The 24,380-nt window shown below is 42.5% G+C and overlaps 3 protein-coding genes across 6 annotated transcripts in view; 2 read left to right on the top strand and 1 right to left on the bottom strand.

Annotated features, from left to right (window-relative positions):
* The first annotated feature begins 24 nt into the window (after positions 1 to 24).
* Positions 25 to 7,525, top strand: ndc1 (NDC1 transmembrane nucleoporin). 2 transcript variants are annotated; one of them, XM_053437160.1, is made up of 18 exons: positions 25 to 163; positions 924 to 1,044; positions 1,126 to 1,227; positions 1,478 to 1,652; positions 1,740 to 1,866; positions 2,021 to 2,129; positions 2,335 to 2,386; positions 2,483 to 2,615; positions 3,009 to 3,101; positions 3,203 to 3,284; positions 3,369 to 3,530; positions 3,681 to 3,941; positions 4,178 to 4,293; positions 5,064 to 5,114; positions 5,971 to 6,034; positions 6,125 to 6,225; positions 6,533 to 6,693; positions 6,781 to 7,525. In XM_053437160.1, exons 1-18 carry the CDS (start codon positions 125 to 127, stop codon positions 6,842 to 6,844), a joined length of 2,013 nt encoding a protein of 670 aa, XP_053293135.1. In that variant the 5' UTR covers positions 25 to 124; the 3' UTR covers positions 6,845 to 7,525. The 2 variants fall into 2 exon arrangements, with proteins under 2 accessions (XP_053293135.1, XP_053293136.1); XM_053437161.1 differs by lacking the exon at positions 5,064 to 5,114.
* A 394-nt stretch (positions 7,526 to 7,919) lies between these two features.
* Positions 7,920 to 15,248, bottom strand: dcaf8 (DDB1 and CUL4 associated factor 8). 2 transcript variants are annotated; one of them, XM_053437163.1, is made up of 13 exons: positions 15,007 to 15,248; positions 14,513 to 14,586; positions 14,302 to 14,397; positions 13,295 to 13,962; positions 12,667 to 12,807; positions 12,461 to 12,555; positions 11,966 to 12,076; positions 11,719 to 11,849; positions 11,191 to 11,298; positions 10,930 to 11,060; positions 10,672 to 10,791; positions 10,306 to 10,422; positions 7,920 to 10,007 (listed from the first exon to the last, which is right to left on the bottom strand). In XM_053437163.1, the coding sequence occupies exons 2-13, from the start codon at positions 14,547 to 14,549 to the stop codon at positions 9,900 to 9,902; spliced, it is 1,863 nt and encodes a 620-aa protein (XP_053293138.1). In that variant the 5' UTR covers positions 14,550 to 14,586; positions 15,007 to 15,248; the 3' UTR covers positions 7,920 to 9,899. The 2 variants fall into 2 exon arrangements, with proteins under 2 accessions (XP_053293138.1, XP_053293137.1); XM_053437162.1 differs by having other exon boundaries at positions 14,302 to 14,400; positions 15,007 to 15,247.
* A 2,224-nt stretch (positions 15,249 to 17,472) lies between these two features.
* Positions 17,473 to 24,380, top strand: part of LOC128454019 (guanine nucleotide exchange factor VAV3) — a 67,976-nt gene continuing 61,068 nt past the window's right edge. For both annotated transcript variants that reach the window (XM_053437157.1, XM_053437156.1), the window contains exons 1-2: positions 17,473 to 18,693; positions 21,487 to 21,603. In XM_053437157.1, the coding sequence (XP_053293132.1) occupies positions 18,490 to 18,693; positions 21,487 to 21,603 (321 nt within the window). In that variant the 5' untranslated portion in view covers positions 17,473 to 18,489. The remainder of the gene's footprint in view (positions 18,694 to 21,486; positions 21,604 to 24,380) is intronic.

Raw genomic sequence — 24,380 nt, 5'->3', positions numbered from 1 at the left:
TCCTTCGCAGGTCTTTTGAGTGCATGTGGCGCGATATGAGAAACCGAGCGGAGCCGCAGTTTGACAGCAGGAGAACCGGACCCGGTCAGAACCCCCGCCCGGCTCGTTTCTTCATCCCGGCGACATGTATTCCACGGAGCAGAGCTGCTGGTTCATCCGGAAGGTGAGTGCCTCGTCCCCGGGAAACATTTCCTCTCTGAGAAGTGGGAGGGTGGGAAAAGGAAAACGTCTCGCTTGTGCTAGCTAAAGTAGCATCCGTGTTTATGCTAGCTTCCGTGAGCGTAGCTAACAGGCTAACGGTGTTACTCTGAACGAAAACAGCTTAATAATGTTTGTTTTGTATATTTATTAACAAATAACGTTATAGACAAGTGAGGTTGTATTGTGTTAAAAGTGGTTTCACAGTCTGTTAAAGCTGCGTCGCTCAGTTTGTGTTGGTTTGTCAAACAGTCACAACTTGCACACACTTCATTGTATGTCCCTCCCTGGTGATGTTAAGGTTTTTATTTAATGCTTTTGTGAACTAATAATCACATTCGTAACCAAAGAAAACATTATCTGATGTGTGTATGTGTTTGAAAGCCTATTTATAATTTATCTTTGTTTCTATTTGGATGTTATTCTGGGACGGTTTGCAGGTTTATTATGAAATGGTTGTTGGCAATTATCCTTATGATTACTGCAATATTTAACCTCATGTCGTAGATTGTAATCAATGTAGTTATTTCTGTCAGTATAAATGTATTTAAACTGGTAATACAACTTTTAAAAATCACTCACTTGGAGGAGTTGATTATGCATCTGATTTAAGGCATTTTGGTGAAAAAGAAAAGTCAATTATTTCATCAGTTTTATGTCATATGAACGTATATGTCGTAATATATATAACGTAATGCATAACAATGAGTGTCTGCTCTGTTAAGGTGATTTGCTGGAGAGCTGCGGCCAGTATTGCCTGGGCTGTCCTGCTGTTGCCACCCATCACGGCGGTGTTTGTAATCCTCAGCAGGTTCAGTCTCCTCCACCCCATCCACACAATATCAGGTGTGTTCATTTAAAGAGATCTGACCAGGAGCTTGTGTTTGAAACGGTGTGTGAAGCTCACACTTCTCTCTCTACCCGCAGAATGCTTCTCCTTACTCACAAGTGCGAGTGCCATCTTCTCCTTCATCCTGCTGTGTGGAGTGATCCTCATGGTGGGCTTCCTGAACCTGGAGTATTATACAGGTGAGTGGCGTGGCATAGACATCAGGTTATAGAATATGCATTAACATTAACGTGACTATTATCAGTTTTTGTGGAATTAATTGTTAAAATCATTTATGAAAGTCTATCTGTTCTTGTGATATCCCCAATGATATGATATCAGTTAAGTGAAATTAGGTAAATTGTAGTTATTTATCTTGATACGGTGTGAGAACAATTTCTTTTACCATAAGTTGAAGTTTGTTTACATAGTTTTTCCGTCTCTTTTTAGTCATCCCAACCATCGCTTGCTCAAAAATCGCCCTGCTGGGACAACTGCTTCACCCTCGTCAGATTCTGAACTCCTTGGCCCACTGCATCATGGGAATAGTTGTGGCCTGGTCTTGTGCCGTCACCATCGGGGGCAGATATGAGACACTCGGTTACACTTGTATGCAGAGTGAAGGGTAAGTGACCATTGTGAAACGATCACGTTGAGTTGGACATGCATCAGATATGTTCTAACTGCATCAATGTGTGTTCAACACTGACAGCTCCCCTCAGATGTGTCTGAATGAGTATCACCTCGTCTTTCTGCTGGCTGGAGCCTTCGTTGGATTGTCTCACAGTCTATTGGGTGTGATCCACAACATGAACTATGTCTCCTTCCACACTGTTCAGGTGAGGGATATTTTATTTTCTGGAAACGCTTAGATGCAAGTACTGTGACAGTTTGCACGTAGTTCTACATTATATCATAAAATAAAAGTCAGTGTCCTATTTGGAGTTCCACTCAATTATTGTTGCTCATGCTCACCTTCTGTTATTTCCTTAGCAATACAAATACCTCCGCTTCAAGGGATCGCTGCCTCTGGTGGTGAAATGCAGCGCCACTCAAGCACTTTACTCTGTCAGGAACTTCATTATTGTGTATTTCTTTTTGGGTGAGTGACCTCTGTTTACAAAAAAGTAACACAAAGCTCCTATGTTCTGCATCAAACTGCTCGATGAGATCAATCTCCCGGGTTCAAATAGACTTTTATTCATTGTTCAGTTATTGTACCTAAGCTCAGTTTTTCATTTGCTCTTGTCCTTTTTTACACAAAGTTACTGATAGAACAATAACATATGTTGATTGAATTATAACAGGATACATTCCAAGAGTATGGATCTGTAAAACACTGAATCTCCATTTTAACAGGTCAGTATTTTTTTTAATATTTTGTAAGTATTTATATATTATTCCACAAAAACTGATTGGAGAATTACATGGATGTTTTTTGTGTGCGATCTCCAGCTCCGTCCATCCTCTTGACAGCATAGCAGGCTTGTTGGACCTCTCCCTGCTCTACCAGCTGTGGATCAGTGCCACCTTCCTCCTCTTTACGTGGTACATCACACTGCTGCTCTTTAGGATCTTTGTCACTGAGGTTTGTTTGTTTTTTACATCCACTGAATATTGAATCAAGGCAGAGGATTTGCTTTGAATGCTTTTGTTACATTTTCATTCTTTCTGTTCTATTTTTGTGTAATTTTTAACCTGATCAACATTTATTTGACTTGAGCTTCTTTGCTGGATAGAGGTGACTTCTCAAACCTCATGCACCATAAAGTAGAGCACTGCTGTTTCGCCAATTCATGAAAATAGTGAGATGCTGAGGTGCAAGGCAGACTTCTCTTGTTGCTTTAAATCACGACACTAGGGGGCACTGTGTCATTGCTTTGTACGTCCAAGGGTTACTTGTATGTTAGTGGTAAAAGTCTCATTAGTAAAAAAATGACACTTGAGAAGCCATACGTTATTGGAAAGTTTTTATCTACAGGTGTACAGCTTTCCAGTGCAGTCTTCTTTTACTGAAGATGCCCACCAGTGTCTGCCCAAAGTTGTGACTGACAGGAAGCCAATAATATTAAAGGTGGGTACAACACACGCATAGATTCTCTCAGGTTTACTCTTTCTGATGTGCTTACTGATTACTTAATATATGGTTTATCGCTTGTCCCTCCCCAACTTTAGTTCCTAGCTCTGCAGGATTTGGCTCTGCTGTCTCAACACTCCCCATCTCGGCGCTATGATGTCTTCAGTCTGAGTCAGCCAGGTCTGTTATATCATCTGGGAAGAGCTCCTTGTCTGCAACAGAATCAAACTGTATTCACTATATAGTTTAATTCGTCTTTCTCAGGTGGCCATCCTCACAACTGGAACGCCATCAGTCGGGAGTGTCTGTCGCTGCTGGCTGATCTGACCCAGAGACTTGTCGGCTATCATGACACTGTAGCAACCAATGGCAGGGCCAAGTCCCTTTCTACTGGCAGTGAGAGGAAGACTTCATCTGAGACATCAGGTGGGTGCTGGTTGATTTGTAAAGAGCCCGATACATTATGTTGTAGTACAGCACCAGTACATATATTCTAATAGCGTTTGTCGTTGATACAAATTAGGAAATAGTCATAGGCCATCTAAATTATCTCTGTCTTTGTATTTCTCATACAAGTCATCTCAGGTTCAGAGGAGTTCATGTCCCCAAGGCCCAATATGCTGATGAAAACTCCAGCTTCAGTCTTTGCCCGCTCCATTGCCGGGGGCCCGCAGAGTCCTCTGACGGCACCTTTCACCCCCGACCTGGACAGCCCCTTCGCCTCTCCGGCCCTGCGCCGCCTCACTGCTCCAGTAGAACAATGCTCCCCGTGGCACGGCTCGGTGCAGAGCCCGCACATCATGAGGAGGGAGCCAAAACTCTGGTCCACCTCCACAGGTGAGAGGAGCCTCATGTGACATAATGATGCTAAGGAGATTTCAGTCCACAAGTGACGCATTCACCTCATTGTATCTGTTCTGCACAGATCTGAACCTCTCAATGTTAGGTCAATGGCATATTTTCAGTGCCTGAGGGGATCATTGCGTCAGTTCAGTAGTAGATGGATGATTGATGTCTATCTGAGTCCAGCTTCCTCGTTCTCATGTGTGGTTTAATCCTCTGTGTTGGTTTAGATGCACAGGTCAATGGCAGCCCCCCTCCACCATCTCCTGCCTCAGTCCCCAGTCCCCAGCAGGAACCCTCTAAACCAAGTCTGCTGGCTCAGTTCCTCCAGAACAGAAAAGAACAGGTACTGCAGTCGTGTTTTCGAATCGGTTTTATGACGTAATTGTTTTTCTGTTCAACACTTTGCTTCTGACAAAAGGCTTTTCACACTTAACAGTTATCAACCCTGGGAGAGTCAAAACACAGACCTCCATTTGACCCATATATTATTTTCCTCATCCATATCTGAATCACACTAACCACTTTTGTCCCAATAGTGGACAGGCAGTTTTTATTTAAACATAGACTGTTAATAAAGATGGATGATATGTCTCCTCTTCCTTCTGTTGTATTCAAATGAAGCTGAAATTTTAATATACTTAATAGTTAATTGGAGCAGAAGTGATTGTGGTGAGGAGCTGTAGTATCTAAATCCTAAGGATACACACACTCGACCAATCGTAAGTCAGTCACTGCTGTCAATCAGGATGTTTCAACCTTGGTTTCATGGCATCAAATACCAAACTTACTGGAAATGAACATCAGGACATACATCAGTGAGATTAGACCTAAAATGACAAACCTTATTTGAGAAAAATGTAGTTGATGTGCATCTGGTTTTTATGGTGAAGGCAGGGTTAATGACCTACACTGCAGCCAGCCACCAGGAGGCCACCCATACGATTCGGCTTCACTTTCGACGAGCTGTCATGTCGTCCATCTTTATCTACAGTCTATAGCTTCAGAGATGAGACGTTTGGTCATTGTTTGGTGTGAAAATCCAGGATTTGTGCTTCTCGTGTCGGCTTCTTCTTCTGACACCAAAACAACTCTTCGCTTAATTGTCCCATTCAGGTTAAACATTTCATGGCAAAGCGGGTGCTGATAATGTATTTGTTTAACAAGGTAAGGATGTGTTGCCTGTGCATGCTTTCTCGTGAGGACCTTCCTGCGTAGTGATTCCTGTTCTTGATTTAATTTGAACAATTCCAACCTGCACATTTCACCCATTTAATACCTGGTTAGGCTTCATCATCTCATGCATTACTAATGTAGCTCCCTGTCACACATCTAGCCTCACTAATTACTTTAAATGTGATGGTGTTGTTAAAAGTGGTGTTTGTATTTCCTTAAATGTTGATGAATCTTATTTGTATTATCGTATCACAAGTGTAAGGTTCTGACAAGTTCACCACTTGCAAACATTGCACTTGCATGTTTTCCTTTTATGTAGAATCTAGTGGGTGCTCCTGTTTTCTTTGGTGTTTCTGTATGTTTCTTTTAATCATGCATGTATGTTGTAGTGTAGTCTCACTAAATCACGTAGAACTAGCACGACACTCAGTAGAGCACGTACCTCCGCCAAGGCCCAACAGCCTCCCTGTGAAACCAGTCACATCCACTGGATTCAGTTTATTTATTTGGATCTGCATTAAATTTTATATATTCATAAAAATGGTGTCTCCTAATGTGCCTGATTTTTTTTTTTTCCACCCATGAATTATTCTGAGAAATCGAGGTAAATATTGGCAAATGCCTGATTTCGCAATGAAAAAGAAAGTAACAAAATTCCTGGATCTGCCCTTGATTTTATTGGGGCTCTTCCTTGAACAATAAAACACCCTTTCATGGAAATTCGTGCAGCATGTTTTGCGTAATCTTGCATACACCTTGGCGGAGGTAACTAGTAACTTTGCTCATTCCCGGGTCTGAATCTACAGTCAATTAAAAGTCTCCTGCTCACTAACACTGTGTCCTGCAGCTTCCGGAGGCCTCCAGTCAGGCTCTCTTCGCTGACAGCCAGGCTCACATCTGGGCTTTAGAAGGTAGGATGAGCTTCTTCACCTCTTTCACTTGATGTGGAAGCAGCTTTTGTATCTCAAACACGCTCATTGTGTCCTAATGTCCTCCTCCAGGTCTGTCTTATCTGGTTCAAGCCTCCTTCTCAGAAGACCAGTTTGGGGTTGTACAGACCACGTTACCCAGCATTCTCGGCTGCATGCTGGTCCTGCAAGAGGTAAATTGGTTCCCCATGAACACATGTAATTTAAACAATGTGCTCGTGTCCCTTGAGTGAAAGTTGCTACATATGCGACAAATAACACAAAGCACGAGGATGACACCTACTGACCAATTCAGTGTACTGCATACAACCTGCTTTAAAAATGGCTCCTGCAGATACTGAAGCTGAGGCAGCATGTTCAGGAAGCAAAAACAAATGGGTTTTTACTTGCTGAATTGTTTGCACAATGACAACAAGTGTAAATTATATATATTTAAGATATAATTAACAGTTGTGTCCTGTCCCCCCCCCCCCCCCCCAGGCTGTAGACCGTCACTTCAAGCTTCCTCACGCCTCCAGTAAACCCCTCAGGTCGAGCAGCAGCATGGGAGACTCCAATTACAAAACACTGCGCTTTGCTCTCAGGGCCACACTCAAGACGTCCATCTACAGGATAACAACCACGTTTGGAGACCACTTAAAGTAAGACCTGTTTAAAAAAAAAAATTGACTTTCTCCAATGGGAAAAATGACTTGTATTGATTTTTTATTTCTGTGTTAAATCCTCAGTGCTGTTCAGATGTCGGCTGAGCACCGGAAAAGACTGCAGCAGTTTCTGGAGTACAAAGAATAACACACCTGACACTTGTGGCTTCTGTGCCTTTTTGGATTCTTATCAGTGTGACGGGAACACGTTGGTTTACATGAGATAACAAGCGAAAGCCCGTGATAGTGCCTCTTTTTAATATTTATGCACTATGTCCAGGAGGATTGTATTCGACACGCTAGCTCACGTCTCCTACGTACACGAGGATTCCAGAGTGAGAAAGACTCGCCTCTCGTGTGCTCGGGATTATTGAAACCAGCCGACTGCACGGATCAGCAGCTCAAAGATGCTTGTTTGATTTGTACCACAAAATAATATCACTGCAATGTTTGAGTTTTGTTGATTTGGATGAATTGTTAACAGCTGTTTATTCTGCTTCATACTTTGACATCTGCTTAAATGATACCCATGTGATGTCCTTAAACATTTTGGCTGGAATGGCCGACGTTGTTTAAAGTAGCAGGCAGGAAAATATGTCTGAGATCTCTTCAGTTCACAGGTGTCCGATTTGTGTTTTCTCTGATCTGGTTTTGTTCATCAGTCCAGATTTTGAATCAGGAAATGCACCGCATAAAATGTGTGTCAGTTTTGTTCTTTGTCAGTTTATTGAGTGTGTTTGGTTGTGACTGGTTACAGATGTGAGTGACTGCCAACATGAGGTTGAGTTTTCACTCAAGAGACTTGCTGAATAAAAACTTCATAAGAAAATCACGTGTCAGGTTTTTGTCCATGAATGTTTCCATCATAAATGAAGGGAACTGTCTGTTTATTAAGTTTTACTCTACTTTATTCACACATCAAAAGAAATCTGAACATTAAGTGAAAGGAAACATTTTAAACGATTAACAATGTCTCCATGTTGCTGACTGATATTTATAATAGTGCAAATTGGTTAAGTCTGATTTAAGGAGGACTGTGCTCCACTGAGACTTAACTTTTTAATTTATCCTTATAAAAAAGTTGATAGCCATTAGTTTAGACTCGGCACTTAACTATCTGAAAATTGATGACAATGGTCTCAACAGTTAAAGAAGAGGAAACTCACACGACCACATTCGTCAAACAATAAAGTGAAATAAAAAGAACGAGACCACGAGACGGCTGCGACATCAAGAGCACTGTCTTTTTGTTTATTGCACGAATCGTACATATTTCCAACTGAACTGGTTGAATGCAATATTAGGCAGTGGTGGAAGAAAATGTCCATCAAAAGCCTCATGATGTATACAATATGCCAAAAATAGCCTGTGGGGAAATTCTGGATGGAACTGTCTCAAATGATGGATTAAGATATAGAAAGGAAAATACTGTATTTTCTTGGTGAGGGAGGGGGGATGAGAGAGAGAATCAAAACTTCAATACTAGAAATGACTGACTCTGTTCATCAACAGACGAGGATTCGTTTAGGGAAAACACGGTGCCTCAAGTCTTTTTGTTTTCTCTGGAATTTAAAAGTACTTTGTCCTCATAAAGAATATAAACCTCTGCATCAATACCAATCAAATGATTCAACTTTGTTTCTTCTTTGAAGTCAAACAGCATTTGCTAAAGTATTTTTTTTTCTTTACAGTTTTAATATATATTTATATATGTACATAGAAATTCAACTAGCTAGAGTTCTCATAGAAAATGAGAAAAGCTGGACTTTATCGCTCTCACACAACAAATGACTGGCAAGCGTTTCGACCCTGCCGACCCCTGCCCCCCCCCCCCCCTTCGAGCCGATGGTCACAACAGCACAGATTGAAGTTTCCACTCGCAAATTGCTCTGAAAAAATATCACTCTGCAACTGATCGGAGACATTTGGCATTTTCACTCCAGTCTCAACTGGCTCGTAGGCAGTGTTTCAATCACGATTGATCCAGATCGGCCCAAACCCAGTCCTTGTTTTCCTATGCACATGCTGAACGCCGGCTACTTCTCTACGTTGTCATGCTCAGCGAGATAGTGGAACTTAAGATTTGCTGTCAAACACGGGGGTCGGGATTGAGAGGGAGTGGGAAGAAGAGCAGGAGCAGGAGGAGGAGGAGAGGCTGGTGGAAGCAAAAAGGAAACCTCCTCTTCCTCAGTCGAGAAATGCCAAAGTGCAAAAATACCCCCTCAAAAATAAACTAAGAAGAAATAAACTCTACTGTAAATTTTCAAATGAGATACAAGGCAACAGTCCCCACCCTCTCCAAAACAAAATTAAACCCTCAGTGCATGATTTGTCGACGTCTCAAACTAGAGCCTCCCTGATTCGTAGTGCAGTCAGTAGTGGGGGGGAAGAACTGAGGGACAACGGGGTGAGGAGGGGAGGGAGCGGCTGAGGGCGGCATGTAGGGGGACGCAGCATGTCCAGATTAAGTCGTCCTCTGGGAGCAAACGTGGGACATATGTGATTAACTGCTCCAAGCTCCAGGCCAGAAACCAGTTTGAGTCTGGGGCGCTGCAGTGAGGGCCACCGGGGGGGGGGGGGGGTTCACTCTCTCAAAGTTCAAACGTTAAAGGAAGTCACATTTCGGGGATGGTTTGAGGGTGCGAGCCTACACTCTTCCTCTCTGCAGAATCCCTCTTCATCGTCTACACTGAAAGCAAAGGAAAGGCCTAAGAGAGGAGGGATTGTGTGCTGGTGATGTGTGGCTTACTAGCAGGTGCGTGAAGTCCGAGGTGCTTGTTGCCAAACACGCACGGTGACATAGATCTGGGGCTGACAGGAGCAGATTGATGATGTATGGACAAGCCGGGGCCTCCGAGTGGTTTATAGGGACGTGAGCAATCTCTAAACCTCTTCGTTACAATTCTCAATAATCGGGATTCAGGAGGTGTGCAGGCAGACCCAGGTCGCTGGGTGCACACTCTGCACTGCTGGGAAACCAGGCGTCAACACATCTGTCACTGCTTCGACGGCATATTTAGGTAAATGTAAATGTTTGTCTGTGTGAGAGTGTGTAAAACAAAAACACCCAAAGTCTGTGGCTCTGTGGCTCGTCAGTGTTTGAGTGTGCCAGTGTGTCAATAGTGCTTGCCTTTGTGCATCAATTCAAGGGCAATAAAGAATATGTGTGTGTGTGTGTGTGTCTGTATGTGTGTGTGTGTGGCTCAGGAGGACATGCACTGGACATGGTCTGGACCGCCCTCCTCTTCATCAGAAGAATCTGGAGAGCTCCAGGACTCGTCTGAGTCTGGGTCTGCGCCCTCACGACGAGTCTGCATCAGGACAAAGAGGAACAGTGAATATTACAACTATTAAAGCTCAGCAATACATTAGATGAGGAAACATGTGTCTGCACGTCTTCTTAAAGCCTATGGACTGATAATGATAATAAATCAAGAGGCCACAGGTCAAAAATAAAGCTGTAAAACCATCAAAATCTTAACTTTTACTCTCAAAAACACTACATCTCCCATAATGCATCAGCTGTGGTCCCTTTGTTGGACCCTGCCTTGGACGTTTCCTCTCCACTACCCAGAACATAATGAATGTTTCCAGAGTCTGAGAGCTCACCCTCGTGGGCCGTCTGTTCCTCATGTGTCTCATGAGGAACCACAGCAGCTGGGTGTCGTACTGGTCGCCGTGGCGCACGCTGTCTTCATCGCGCTCCCGCTTGTTCTTCTTCATCACCTTGGCAAAACAAAATCAATCCTTGATCAGAGGTGTTTCAATGTCATAAACAAGACTCTGCGTGTTCCACATCAACATTTGAGATATAAAGAAATGTGGAAATTACCCCAATTATACGTAAACATGTTACAGTTAAGACACTCAATAAACGTGAATAAGACATCAGAGACACTTCCCATAGTCCCTGGAAACAAGTGGGTAAATGTACTGGTGAACGACACAGTAACAGGATAGAAGAGAGTCAAATACCTCCTTTAGACCCTTGAGTCCTGTGGGACTTTCGGCCGTGGGGGCCCACAGTTTGATGTCGTGGTCCAACCCGCTGGTGGCCATACCAGGCAAATGGGGATGAGGCTCCAGACAGTTCACCTGTGTTTGTTGAGAGGAGAGAGAAGAAGTTAAATGTCTGAGCAGGATATAACGCGAAAACTATAGACCAATCGAAAGCATGAAGATGTGTTTTCCCAGATTTCCATATTATATCATCTGTGTCTCTCTCTGACTGACCACTCCTCCTCGGTCTCCCTCCATGAACTGGACGATTCGTGCAGAATTCTTGTCCCACAGGTAGATGTGTCCACAGTCGCTGCCACTGACCACAAACTCGCTGCTCGGCCCGTAGAAGTTCACCCCCTTCACTGTTAGGAAGAAGAGATGAAGGGAGACGGTCATGAAAGAAGAATAACGTCCAGCTGACGGACACGTGTTTGTGAAATTCAACTACATCAGACTAAATTAGAGTTATAGCACACTCGATGTGATGAGCACCTGTGGCGTTGTTGCGGTGTCCCTTGTATTTCCTGATGTAGTCGGCCCCGTCGCTGTGGTTGGCGTCAAACAGGTAGATGTCCTCATCGTTGTAACTGACCAGGAGCTCTGTGCAGAGAAAAGGATCCAACAGTCATTTAAATGAACTTATTCTAATGTCATTAATGAAGGTTCGTGGATCTTTAAGTAATAAAAAAAACAATCAAACAATCTTTTTTTTTCCAAGAGCAGGTTGAACATTGAAGTGTTTTATCTTGATAGGTCATTCTGTCAGGCATCGAGTACAGACCTTGTTATTTTAAATAAATAAGATAAGATATGCTCATAACCGTAAGAGAAATTAAAAGACAAGGACAAATTCAAAAAGATTACAAGTTTGAAACTGGATTATGGAAACAACAAGGAAATAAAACCCTGCCACAGGGATATCACATGTGCTTGTGACAGGGAAAATACATTGTAAGTTTTATAAAAAAAAATGTATCATTTAAATGTTTCTAATTGGGTTTTCATTGTGCATTGATTTACCTGTGCCATCGTGACTGTACACAAGGCAGGTTATGTTGGTTTTGGACTCGCTGGAAACCAAATGTGAAGGACAAAACTTTTTCAGTACGCCATTGTTGTCGTTCTCATTAATCTTCCTCTGGTCATAGATCCTATAGAGAGTGAGAAGATAAGGAAGTGAAAAAAAAGGAGGATTAACTATCAATAGCAACTCATTTGTATTATAATTAAAACGAGGAGCATTAAAACGAATACGCTGGATTTCTACCTGACGTATTGATCTCTCCCGCCCACAGCAAATTGTTGTGTCTTTGCTGGGTTGACGTAGATGGTGTACAGCCCAACTTTTTTATCACCCTCCTTTACAACTGCCAGTTTACTGCCACACAGAATAAGGGAGACACAGAAGGAAAAGTAGGTGTGAGTGATGGCGAAGGGACAAAGTCTAAAAAATCAGGACGACATAGTTTAGAAAACAGAGGAAACCTGAGAGGGGAAGGTGTTTAGAGGTGGATGCTCACTGAGTATAGGACAGAATATTTACATAACAACACTACAAAGTAATTAAAACTCATAATTGTCACCATTAATAATTTTAAGTTTAACTGAATTGTTATTTGCCTCAGCTGCTCTATTGTAACCTAATAATCTAATTTTGCCTTTTTGTTCACCTAAGAAACACTGTATACATTATTGACTAGTTCTCGCTCCTTGGGGTCGATAAACTTTAGAGATTAATAACTTTATTACTGGCATCACTCACTTGGCAGGTCGGTCGAGACGCAGGTCAATTCCAAACACCACAGCGTCCTCTCCGGCAGACAGGAAGGAGCAGGGCGAATCTGGCTCGAGGGCCAGCTGAAATAAAAACACAAACATTAATGAGAGGCCGAGAATTTACTTCATTAACAGGCCAACGGAGTATAATGTGTAAACGCTTTCATTCACACATGCAGTACCAACACTCACCTTGTGTGCTGCCCCTTTGTGCTGGGCCACCCGCTTGGTGTTCTTGCAGCGCTGCGTGGCAGACAGCTCCGCAACTCGGATCTGACCGTCTCGAGCACACATGGCCAACGTGGAGTCTCCGCTGTGAGGCAGGAACTTGGCCTGTGTACATTACGAGCAGGAGGAAGACTCTTTTTTATCTGTGTCTCCAATCTTCATCATATCGTGCCGACCATATGAGATAATGAATAACCCTTGTCTAATCAAATTTATATTCTTCTTTACCTTGAATTCAATTGCTCCAATCTAGTGCTTTGTCTTATTGCATCTTTGCTCTTAAGAGGTTCAAATTATTATAAAGCACAATGGAAGTAGTTTTTCTCTGTGGAAATAATCTAGCCACTGCATTGCTATCTTCCTTTTCGCTCTCTAGTGCCTTTAGTCCATTAATCCATTACTCTACTGCCTGAAAATTCAGAGAGTACTCAACTATAATAATCCATAAATTATTCATTCAATTTATCAAAGAAACTGCTGAGCAGTAAATATTAGAAGCGAGATGTTGGGATATTGTGGTGAGCAATTACATACTTTGGGACATTTGACTCACTAACAAATGATTGAATATGAATTTGTTGATATCCCTTACCTGAAAGACATTGCTCTTGTGACCACTGTCAAACTCCAGCTCAGCATGGCGGATGGCCCAGTTCCAGATCACAACTCGCAGATCGTCGCTGCCTGATGCCAGGCGAGTGCCCGAGGGGTTGAAGTGCAGCGTGTTGACGCAGCCCGTGTGCTTCTCCAGGCGACCCTGCAGCTCCAGCCTCTGCACCAGGCCTCGGGCTGCACACACACGCCGCACAAACTGGTGCGAGTCCCTGCCGATCTCCCTGGAGAGCAGTGAGGGCACAGACCGCCAAATAGGCCCACGAAGTTCACAGAGCTCTGCTCCCAACCACGATTCCATGGCCTCCTCATCATCATCATCATCATCATCATCCTCCTCCTCCTCGTCGTCATCATCCTTGTGTTCTTCTTCATCGTCTTCGTCATCCTCGTCCGAGCTGGAGGAGTGGTTGTTGCCACCGCCGGGTCTATTCCTCTTTCTTGCTGCCCTTTTACGACCATCTTTGTCCTTTGCCCTCTCATGTCTGCCTCCCTCACTCTCTCGTTCACCATCCTCGGTCAGGGAGTAGAGGCCGCTGCCATCCATGCTGTCTGTGTCTTCCTCTTCCTCCTCGCCATTTGTGCCTGTCTCTCCTTCCCCACCTGGCATTGGCTTGTCTCCAGACGCCTCGCCTGTTTCCTTGGGAGCTACCGAAATAGGGAAAAGGAGAATAAGGTTAGGACGACACTGTCTCATTGGGAGATTCAACAAAAGGTTGTTTTCACTTGTGTGTTTCATCAAAACGCTTTTGGGTTTTTCCACAGGTTCTCCTATCTTTGGAAGGGGTGAGGGGTATTCAGCTGCAGCATACAACTTGACTACTAGATGTCACTAAATTCTAAACCTTTAAATGTTTTCCAATATAGAACTAGAGGGTGAATAAGTGAAGTCACCCCTATATATTCAATCTATAAGTTATAGGTATTTAAAAACATAGTCAAATGATCCACAATAAAGCATCAGGAGTTTCCAGGAGGTGAGGTTACCATCTTGAGAAGAAGCCTGTGTTTGTCCTTCATTGCTTCCAGAGGCATCTCCCTCCTTGTGTTGATCTCCTCCGGGTTCCTTTTCCTCAGAGGAACCTACTGCGAGCAAAACACAACGAGCCAAGGTGAACAGTCAGCGCTGGAAAAATCCAAACATCAACACAACAGCCCAGTTCTCCTCCGGGGAGGGGGGGCAGCGCTGGTCTTTTACCGTTCAGCGCAGTGGATTTGCCGTCAGCCTCGGCCATCCTGTCCCCTTGGTCCTGAGTCGACCCGGGGCAGCACCTTTAGGTGTCGCACACAAACACAACACGCAGGCTGCTCGTTAAGGTGCTAAGATTAAACACGTGAGTAATTCGAGATCGCTGCTTTGCACCCGCTGACGACGACGACAATAACAACAACAGTGTGCTGAACAACAACAACAACAGTGCGCTGAGGTTAGCACTGTAGCTTCCAGGCTAACGTCACTAGCTGCACACAACTACATTAACAAACTTGGTAGCTTGCTTCCAGGGCCCGTTTAAAAAAATCCCCGAGGTGCAGCGCTGTCGCTGTGATTCACCACGGCTAATGCTAACTAGCATCGCTGGCGGCTAACAAATGTCCGCTCAGTTCTGTCAGTTCCGCTTGACAACCGAGCAGCTGCTCGTAGAGGAGCTAGCGAGGCTAACACGCACGGCTAACGAGCACGGCTAGCGTTACCTCTGCTCGAAGGCCCGACGAGGCGCACTTGTGAGTTTTTCGTCCCTTGAATCTTTCCCGCAGGTGTTCGTGTGTCCAGCTCAGCGCCCGGTGGCTCAGCTAGGGGCCTCTGCTGGGGTAAGTGTCCCGGGGGACACACGACATGAGGGCGGAAGGTTTCAGCGTGAGACAGACGAGTCCCACACAAGCTCCAGCGCTTTCTGTTTATGTTTTGACGCTTCAGCTTCTCTATTCCCCCCTTTCACTTCCGGTGTGGTGCACGCGTCGCTTTTCTCTCCACCGGAAGTTGACAGAGGATAGCATGCTAGCGATGCTAACACCAGCAGTTGCCCATTTCCAATGTTAAAGGTTCAGTGTGTAAGATTTAGGTGAAAAGGATTTTTAAATACATATTATAATTATAATTATCATATAAAGAAGCTGTTTCATTTAAATTTCACAATTGTGGTTTTCTTTATTATAGAATGGCTCCTTCATATTGAAATACTTTATATTGACATCAGGAGCGGGTCCTCTCTACTGAGGCCGCCATGTTTTTATTAACAGATGTCCACACTGGACAAAGTTAACAACTTTTGAGTTTCTATGACAAATGAAGGCTGCCACAGGTTCTCTTTCATGTTTCATATTAAATTTATGCAAATTAACCCAAATCTTACACACTGAACCTTTAATGGTTTTCTGCCCTTTTTGTTTCCCTGAGAGGACTTGGGGCATTCGTTACAATATTTGATGGCATGTATTCAACATAGTATATTATATTATTAGTATTTGTATTCACAACATTCTGTGTCATAATATCAACAGCTTGTGTCAATCAGTATCTTAAGATGCACACCAGTCCCTGTTATGTGTTATCCAGCCTTTAACCATATTCAGGATGTAGAACATGTACTAACTCGATTATCCACATCCCTGCATTTCTTATAAAAATGCCTCTACATCACAAACAGTCTTTTTGACATATTTTAACCTGAGGAGCAGTTATTTGTAATATTAGACTTCAATTTATGGATATCCTGACTACATTTACTAATAATAACAAAATTATAATGTTTCTTTGATATTTCTTTCTCACCCTTAGTCGTCCAACTTTCATGGCATGCTTAAGACCTGCACCAAGAGAGATGATTTAAATGTGAAATGATTTATACAGACACTTGCCAAACAAACAGCAGCAGCAAAGATGTGTGTTAACCTGCTAATTATCACCAACAAATATTCAAAATCTCCAGTTGCTCACTTTGTCAACTTTTCCATATATTGTAAATCACCAAGAGAGGTTTTGGTTTGTCAATGGTGTTATTGTGACAGCTTTGGCCACTCGGGGGCAGTGTAATCAACTGAAAACACTGTCATCACTGAGACAAAGTTGTAGAAAGTGTTGTCACATCCATCAGAGCAACATTATCATTATTCATTTGAAACTACGTTTTTGTACACCTGGCAAAATGAAGTCCATTGGTCACCATCCTTTTAGCTCTGCTGTGGTCTCCACCACAGTGACTCCTGGGGAGAACGTTCAAAGCACAAAAAGGGAAATGCACAACATATCCAGAGATGGATCAATGAAAAGGACGTCACAAAAACAAAACTACGTTAAAAGGGAAAATACATGGAATGAGAACTGTTACCAGAAGTGCTGCGGAAAGCTTTGGGAAGTGATTTAGAATTAAAAGCAACATTACAGAAACCTTTGCTAACTTCACCTAACCTCCCCTGAAATACGATAAGCTAAGGTAAACTAAGATAAGCTAAAATAAGCTAAACTAAGATAATATAACCCATGATAAGATAACCTAGCGTAACCCACCCTAAATCAGCCAACACTTCTCTTGATTTCAGCTACCAGACAACAGGCCTTATTCATGAACTAAAGAGTGACGTGTCACAGTTGTCACATTGACATTTAACATTAATATATTCATTAATTAATCAAAATCAAATTTCACCAATGCCCTGCTGAAAAGGTGTCAGTTTGGTATGGTGTTGGATCAAGAAGCACCATTGTGCTTTTAACTCCTAAAAGAGAGCACTAACATCTGTTTGTTAAGATATGATCTGATATAGACATTATTTTCATGGCATTATAAGATTTATTCTGTATTCATAGTAAGAAAAACCCATTTACTCTTATACGAGTGTAAGTCCATAAGCCTGATCAATGTCTGAGGAAACATCTGGCTCCCACACGCAGGCTGAAATATGACGGGATCCCTCGGCTTCCTTCCTGTGTTTATGTCACGGGTTTACTGACAGTGATCTACCGTAAATCCGGTGGCTGGAGGATGTGCTTCTCTCTGCCTCTGTTAGATCCCTTGATTATTTTCAATCTGGTTATACTGAAACAAAGAAATCAGAACACACCTGCCATAAAAAAACTCAGATTATAGTCACCTTTCAAAGCCGTCTATAATCCACAGGGAATGTCTGCCGAGCTTGTGGGGGGGGGGTTTAAGGTGCATACCACCTTAAACGTCAATTAATCATCTAAATCAGGTTGTTGTATTTAGCCTCAGCGTTGATTCAATATCTAAGGATGTGTCAGTAAAAAACACAGTAATCTTCACAAGCAGGATTCTGCAGCTTCTTACAGATTCTATAGGAATATAAACACCACTCATTTTATAAGTAAGGAATACACCTCACCCAGTACTACACTACTTCTACTACTTCTACTACAGTTAATACTACTACAAATACTACTAATTATACTTCCAATACTACAACTAATAAAGTATCATTACATCTTAAATGATAAATTGTTATAAAAGTATTGTATAAGATAATAATTTAATGTTGGACCCTCATTCCTTCCACTGTCAAAGTAATGTGCAGCTGCTGTAACATTGCAAATCTCTCTTGCGGGACTAATAAATGACTTCTTAATCTTAATCTTAATCTTTAGAAATAAACTACAAGTCCCTCTAAAATGAATAATAGTTATATTAAACAGACTGGAGCAAAGTTCAGTGAAAGTTTATAAATGACAAATTTAACCATTTCGCTTTTCTTCAGACTTTACTGGATCTTTTAAATGTCATGTAAACATGTTCTTATGTTTCTTAAGATCTGCATTTCTTGAATGAAAGGGGTTATACAAATAAAGTTATATTATTATTATTATTATTATTATTATTATTATTAGTAGTAGTAGTATTTTTAACAGGGTCTTTCAGAGTAAAGGTGTGTTTAGGAGTCTAAGTGGAGAAAACAGCTGATGGGACGTGGGTCCACCCCTGAGGAAGCTGACAGAAGGAGGAAGGGGAAGTTGACAGACAGACAGACCGACAGACAGACCGACAGACAGAGGGGGTTTCTCCGCGGAGCAGCTGTGCGTCCTCGGGAGAACAAGCTGCAGCTCAGAGGGACGAGCCACCGGAGCTGAGTCCATCATGCACACGTTAGAACCAGGGACAAAGTTTCCGGGCCACACGCTGCACTGACCCGCCTGGTCCCCCCCCCCCCCCTGTCCCGGACAACATGGAGCTCTGGAGGCAGTGCGCGGTCTGGCTGATCGGCTGCAACGTGCTGCCTGTGAATCACCGGGTGACCGCGGACACGGCGCAGGTGTTCGACCTGGCGCAGATCCTGCGGGACGGGGTGCTGCTGTGCCAGCTGCTGAACAACCTGAGACCCCTCACCATCAACCTGAAGGAGATCAACCTCAGGCCGCAGATGTCACAGGTACGTTCATCCTCTACGTGTCTGTCCCTTTCTGTCTGTCCTCTGTCTGTCCCATATCATTTTCCGTGTGTCCTCTATCCTTTTTTCTCTGTCCTCTCATTTTCTGTTGGACCCATATCCTTTCTTCTGTGTCTTTATCCTTTTCTGTCTGTCCTCTATCTTTTTCTCATCTCTCCTTTTCTGCGTGTCCTCTATCTGTCTGTCCTCTGTCCTTTTCTGTCTGATCTCTCCTTTTTCTGCAATTAACTTGTGCAAGGAACTGGATACATGCTGTGACTCGGATGATTATTAAATGAGTGTATATGGAAGTCAAACATATAGCCGCTCATATAGTCAGATGTCAATATCTGCATATCTGTGTGTTTAAGTCAGTTTTATCATAAACAGCTTCTTGATACTTAAAGTATTTTGTATCATGCTTATGAGCAACAGCTGTAAATTGTGCTGTGCATGAAGGTGAGGCAGTTTATATTTCTAAAGCACATTTAGGGTTAGTTCTATTTTCTTCACCTCCATGCATGATTTTCAAACAGACCAGTCGATTGTCCGGCTTTGCAGCCTAAGGCGAGTTTTGGATCAGGTTCCATCTGCCACTCTCACCAAGACCCATCAGTCTGGGAGCCGGCGTCTTTTTTTCCTCTGGCTCCCTCTCAACCTGATAACTGTCACTGTAAACATGGAGGCCACACAGTGACCTCTGCCAGACCCTGGCTGCAGAGATTATCTAGCGTGGACCTGTCTTCAGCCATCTGCTCCTCCTGAAACATGACCGTGAACCCTAAACCTGCTGCGTCCTGTTTCCGTGACTCTGTGACGACGGCTCTGGAATAAGTGACAGAGCTCTTAACATCCTCCAGCCTGAGAGAAAGCCACATGAGTGGAGCAAGGTCTGACCGAGCAGTCTTTTACTCATTGTTCCTCCTGCTGCCGCTGGAGACGCCTGATAACATCCTGGCTTTGATCCTCCCATAAATTTGGGAACGCTGACTATTTGTGCAGCGGCTTGTGGTCGGCTCGCCACTGAGACCGGAGCCCAGCGAGTGTAGTCATGAGGAGACGTTGTGATTTCAACACACAGAGAAAGATAATTTATCTGGATTACACTTTCATGACAGGACACTGTTTATATTGAGAATAATGAATGTGTATTGATGACAAAATCTGGCATATTTAAGGAACTACTATCTGTGTGTGTAATTTGGTTCAGCTTGATTCAATAACATTTTTTGCCCGAGTGTCATTGTGGTAATATGTCACGGTATTAGAACAAGACTTCCTGTGCAACATCACAGGCGGTAAAATCTGTATATTTTTATTTTCCTTGAAGGATGTTGCATTTGACTCAGACTCAATAAGACATTTGATTCCGAGTAATCTACAGCACAGTTAGAGCTAATGTCAAAGAATGCATGACATGAAGCAAACACACAAAACTGTTTTTACACAAGTAGAACTGATGTCGTCTGGTTTCTCTTTGAAACATCTACTTTAAAAAAGAGTTAATCAGAGAAACTGTTTCTACTTTCCCTGTCCACACATATTCAATAAAAATATATTTAACGTCGTGATAAATAAATGTCAGTTTCCGCTCTGCAGAGTTGTGTACGTGCTCCGTCAGTGTGCGTCCACTTGTCTTCATCCTCTTGACAGAGAGTGAAAGCGAACACGGTGCATAAAATGCTGGACAATGGCAAGTCCCAGCCTGCAGCTGTAGGCCATCTGACTAGGGTTGAGAAAAGCATGTGTGCCAGATTTTAAATGGCTCTTTCATTGTGCCCCGCTGACCTGAGATCCTGGAAGTAGAATCAAGGGCATGGAGGTAATGGAGTGGATGGTGAGGGAGCAGTGTACTGTGATGATGCGGGGAAAAGTACTTTATTTATCATAATGTGTGTTCGGACTAAGAAGGGAAACGTACTTACCTTCTTAGCTCTTCTTACATTATTTACTTTATGTTTTCATAGAGAAATGAGAGAACAACTCAGATCCAATGAGAAGTTTCCTCATCAGCAAATAAACGGTGCAGCAACAAATAAGATAATATCAAACCATGTGGACGATTATACCCCCTAAGTGGACATGAAGACGAGAAGCTGCCCCAGAACGTTGACTGTATTCAGGGATGTGAGGCTGGCAGAACTCTGCCCTTCCTCCGCAGACAAGCCGGGCCCCAGAGGGCGGTGGAGTAATTACAGGCGCCTCCACGATGGCCTGATAAAAAGCTGCCTATCTGTTCCCAAGAATCTATTTAGCTGTCTTAATACAGTAAATTATCACATTGTGAGCTTCTCGTTTAGTCATCACTTAATAATGTTCTCAATTATGCTGGTATTTGTTTACTGCGTGAATACTTTACATGTGCGCTGTATGTGTGAGAGAACTTTTTGTTTAATTAGCCAGAGCTAGACTCAAACATATGTATTTATATATGAAATATGTGTCAAATGTGTTTATACATCAGGGGTTAGGTTGATTGGAGACTCTGTGAATGGGTGTCTCTATATAGCAGTCCTGTAATACTCCAGGGTGCACCCCCACTCTGACCCAATGTCAGCAGGGTTTGGCCCTAGCTCTCCTCTGTGACCCTCAAAATATAATCAGTATAGGTAATGGATGGATTTGTATGTATCATCTATTTACTCTGCCATTTTAACGCTGCTTTATTTAAAGCAAAAGAAAAATATGAAGTTTGAAAAAATACAAAAATTGTCTCAACATGATTTTAGAAGAAGAAAAGTTGCTGTGAGAGGTAAAGGAAGCTAATTGGAGTTTCTGTCGTTGCTCTTGTTTCAGTTCCTGTGCTTGAAGAACATCCGCACGTTCCTGACGTCGTGCTGCGACGTGTTCGGGATGAAGAAAAGCGATTTATTTGAAGCCTTCGATCTCTTCGACGTTCGAGACTTCGGAAAGGTAACACCCACATCCATCGTTACGTCTTTCCATCACCACACGAAGAAGCAATCCTGTCTTTTCACATATGAGGATATTCTCCAACAGTTCTCCTTTTAGCTGCCGTCTTCTTAAGCAACTACTTATGAAAGTTCGTGAGCTTTTCGAGATCTCGCACATTTTAATCAGAGTTATAAGGAAATGTATTTGTGTTGAGGTTTGAAGTAATCTACTGTTCATCTGTGACATCAACTTCCTGTGAGTGATGCTGATAATAAGGCTTGTAGTGGCTGTGTTCAGAAATTCAGATGCTTTGTTGAGAAAAACACGTCATGTCCTGAGAACGTTTCAGACAAGAAACAAAACTGTGCCTTGGTTTACCAAGCAGCTTGTCATTCACTAGTTGATTTTGTGTTAGTAGCTGTAACACAAAATCTTTTTTTTACACAGTATTTAAAGTTATTGATCCACAGCAGTATTTTCTAATATTTTCTGGAAAAGCTTGAGGTGAATTTGAGCAGAGCTCTTGTGTGAAATCCAGATTCGTTGGAAAGTGTCTTTCTGTTAAAGTTTCATTTAAACCATACATTCAATGTCAAAGTTGGATTAAAAAGTAAAAGGAAGTGCATGAAGCAAAGTCAAATTGCTGAAAATAAGTAAGACATAGAGCGAGTCAGAGGGATAGTGTGGTTGCCTCTGATGGAAATAAGTGTGTGTGTTTGTGTGTATGTGTGTGTGTGTGTGTGTGTGTGTGTGTGTGTTTGTGTGAGCGCGTGAGTTTAAAAGCATTCCATTTCCTCCATACATTGCCCAGCATCTTCCTGGTGTTTGTCTGAAGGGGTCGACTCAGTTTTTATTGCTGTGTTATTGTGGGAGCCGCACAGTGTTATCAGGTCAGTGGGTTTGTGGTGCACTTCTCCTCGCTGCTCACTGGACTCTCACTCGCAGCACAGCAGCCTGAAGTGACTCAAAGAAACACTCACTCACATTTCCTTACTTCAGTGCATTTGGTGCTTAACTTAGCCTCAAAGCGTTTGTAGTCATCAAACAATTTATAGGCGATCCACAGAGAAAGTATTACTAACCACTTCTAACAATACACTGAATATAAAGATGGACGATACGACAGCTTTCCTTAAGAAGCATTTAAATCGCCGCCTGGTGGCTTGCTGTAATATAGGACACAAATCCAGCCTCCTCCATGTTAGCAGATGGGACAGAATTGTCTCTCCGTTCCCCGGTCGCTACTGCAGAAATATTTTGTTTTAGCTTTATTGCTGGATAGTGGGAAGAAAAGGGGGAATTGCGTCGTCCATCTTTATATTTACAGTGTATGTTTACTAGAGCGGATTCTACTTGTATTAATATAATTCATATATTTGTAATTATATAAATCAGTAGATTAAAAAAAATAAAGATTATAAAACCCTGTCTTTTCACATATGAGGATATTCTCCAACAGTTCTCCTTTTAGCTGCCGCCTTCTTTATATAAATTTATATAAATCAGTAGATTAAAAAAAATAAAGACTATAAAAGCCTGTAATCTCTGGTCAAAAGGATTTCATGTGACTTATTTACCTCATGCAATATTTCACTTGATAAAGATTTTTGTGTAGTTGAAGTCATTTTTGATGGATCTCATGTAGTTTTTTCACATTCTCAGGTATTTTAAATTAAATGTGTCAGCAGTGCACAGAGACAAGTATATAAATTATCTTTTATTAAGGTATATAACACAATGTTTACAATGTTTAAATCACTTCCTTGCAGGGGATGGAGAATGGTCTTAAGTCTTTGAGAACTATGGGGGCTTGCATGCAGAGCTTCGCGTGCAATTTCCCACACAGACCATTTCCTTTCCATTCAGTGTGCAATGTTCTAAAGAAGCTTCCAGTTAATCTGCCCACTGGTAATCCTGCAGGGGAGGTGGTGCCTGCAAATATGTACAGCACATCCAAGCAGGGCTGCATAATCTCAGTCATGTTAAAGAGTTGTCCATCAAACAAGCAAGCTTCCGGTGCGGGGGGGAAGATTGCACTGCCATCATTTCTTTCCCCCACCCCCCCTCACATCATTAGTTAAAAATACGGCTGTTTGCAGGTTTGGTGATTGGACTGGACTGACTCCAGGAAGTGTTGTACAACTGAATGAGAAATGCTCAATCTCTTCCCCTATTTTCCAGAAAACATCCAAAAGAGAACATCTCAAATCTCAGCCTGCACGGTCTAATCCACTCTCGCTGGGTTGTGCCAACTCGAGCCGTAGACTGAGCATTAGTCCACTGAATATCTAATGAGAGCTCTCTAACCTACATTCCTGCCGTGACTTACTACAGGCTTCACCTCGGGCAGCCACGCTGACCGCATGAAGCTGCCAGGAGGTCTGAGAGATGAAATGGGTTTATTTCTTCTCTCGACTGAATTCAAGATATTAACTTGAATTCACTCGAACATAAAGGTGCAGTAAATGTTCTTTTCTGACTGTGTGAGGTGGAGTCAGATGATAAAGTTGGTGCTAGTCTTATGTCTTTCTGGTAAATATGAAGCTACAGCAGTAAGTGTGGAAAGGTGTTGGTGTGTAGTTAGTTCAAATACATCATCGTGAACAAGAATATAAGGAGACAAACATATATTTGATTTAGTTTTTACTTATTCATTTTTATACATTTCATTGTTGTGTCATTATTTTTTATTGTCTAGCTTTTACTTTTGATTCTGCTCTGGTACTTAAAGTTCTTGTCTTGTCTTTCTCCTTATATTTTACCTTTTATTTTCACTTTCTACTTATTATGTTCAT

This window comes from Pleuronectes platessa, chromosome 13, assembly GCF_947347685.1.
Source record: "Pleuronectes platessa chromosome 13, fPlePla1.1, whole genome shotgun sequence".
Classification (NCBI taxonomy): domain Eukaryota; kingdom Metazoa; phylum Chordata; class Actinopteri; order Pleuronectiformes; family Pleuronectidae; genus Pleuronectes; species Pleuronectes platessa.
This window is presented reverse-complemented; position numbering and strand designations above follow the sequence as displayed.

Coding starts and splice junctions, on each gene's coding strand:
- ndc1 (XM_053437160.1), top strand. CDS start 125: ATGTATTCCACGGAGCAGAGCTGCTGGTTCATCCGGAAG. Junction 164..923: donor GCTGCTGGTTCATCCGGAAG/GTGAGTGCCTCG, acceptor TGCTCTGTTAAG/GTGATTTGCTGGAGAGCTGC. Junction 4,294..5,063: donor TCCAGAACAGAAAAGAACAG/GTACTGCAGTCG, acceptor TGTCCCATTCAG/GTTAAACATTTCATGGCAAA.
- dcaf8 (XM_053437162.1), bottom strand. CDS start 14,549: ATGGCCGAGGCTGACGGCAAATCCACTGCGCTGAACG. Junction 11,850..11,965: donor GGGAGAGATCAATACGTCAG/GTAGAAATCCAG, acceptor CACTCTCTATAG/GATCTATGACCAGAGGAAGA. Junction 11,299..11,718: donor GTACAGTCACGATGGCACAG/GTAAATCAATGC, acceptor TTCTCTGCACAG/AGCTCCTGGTCAGTTACAAC.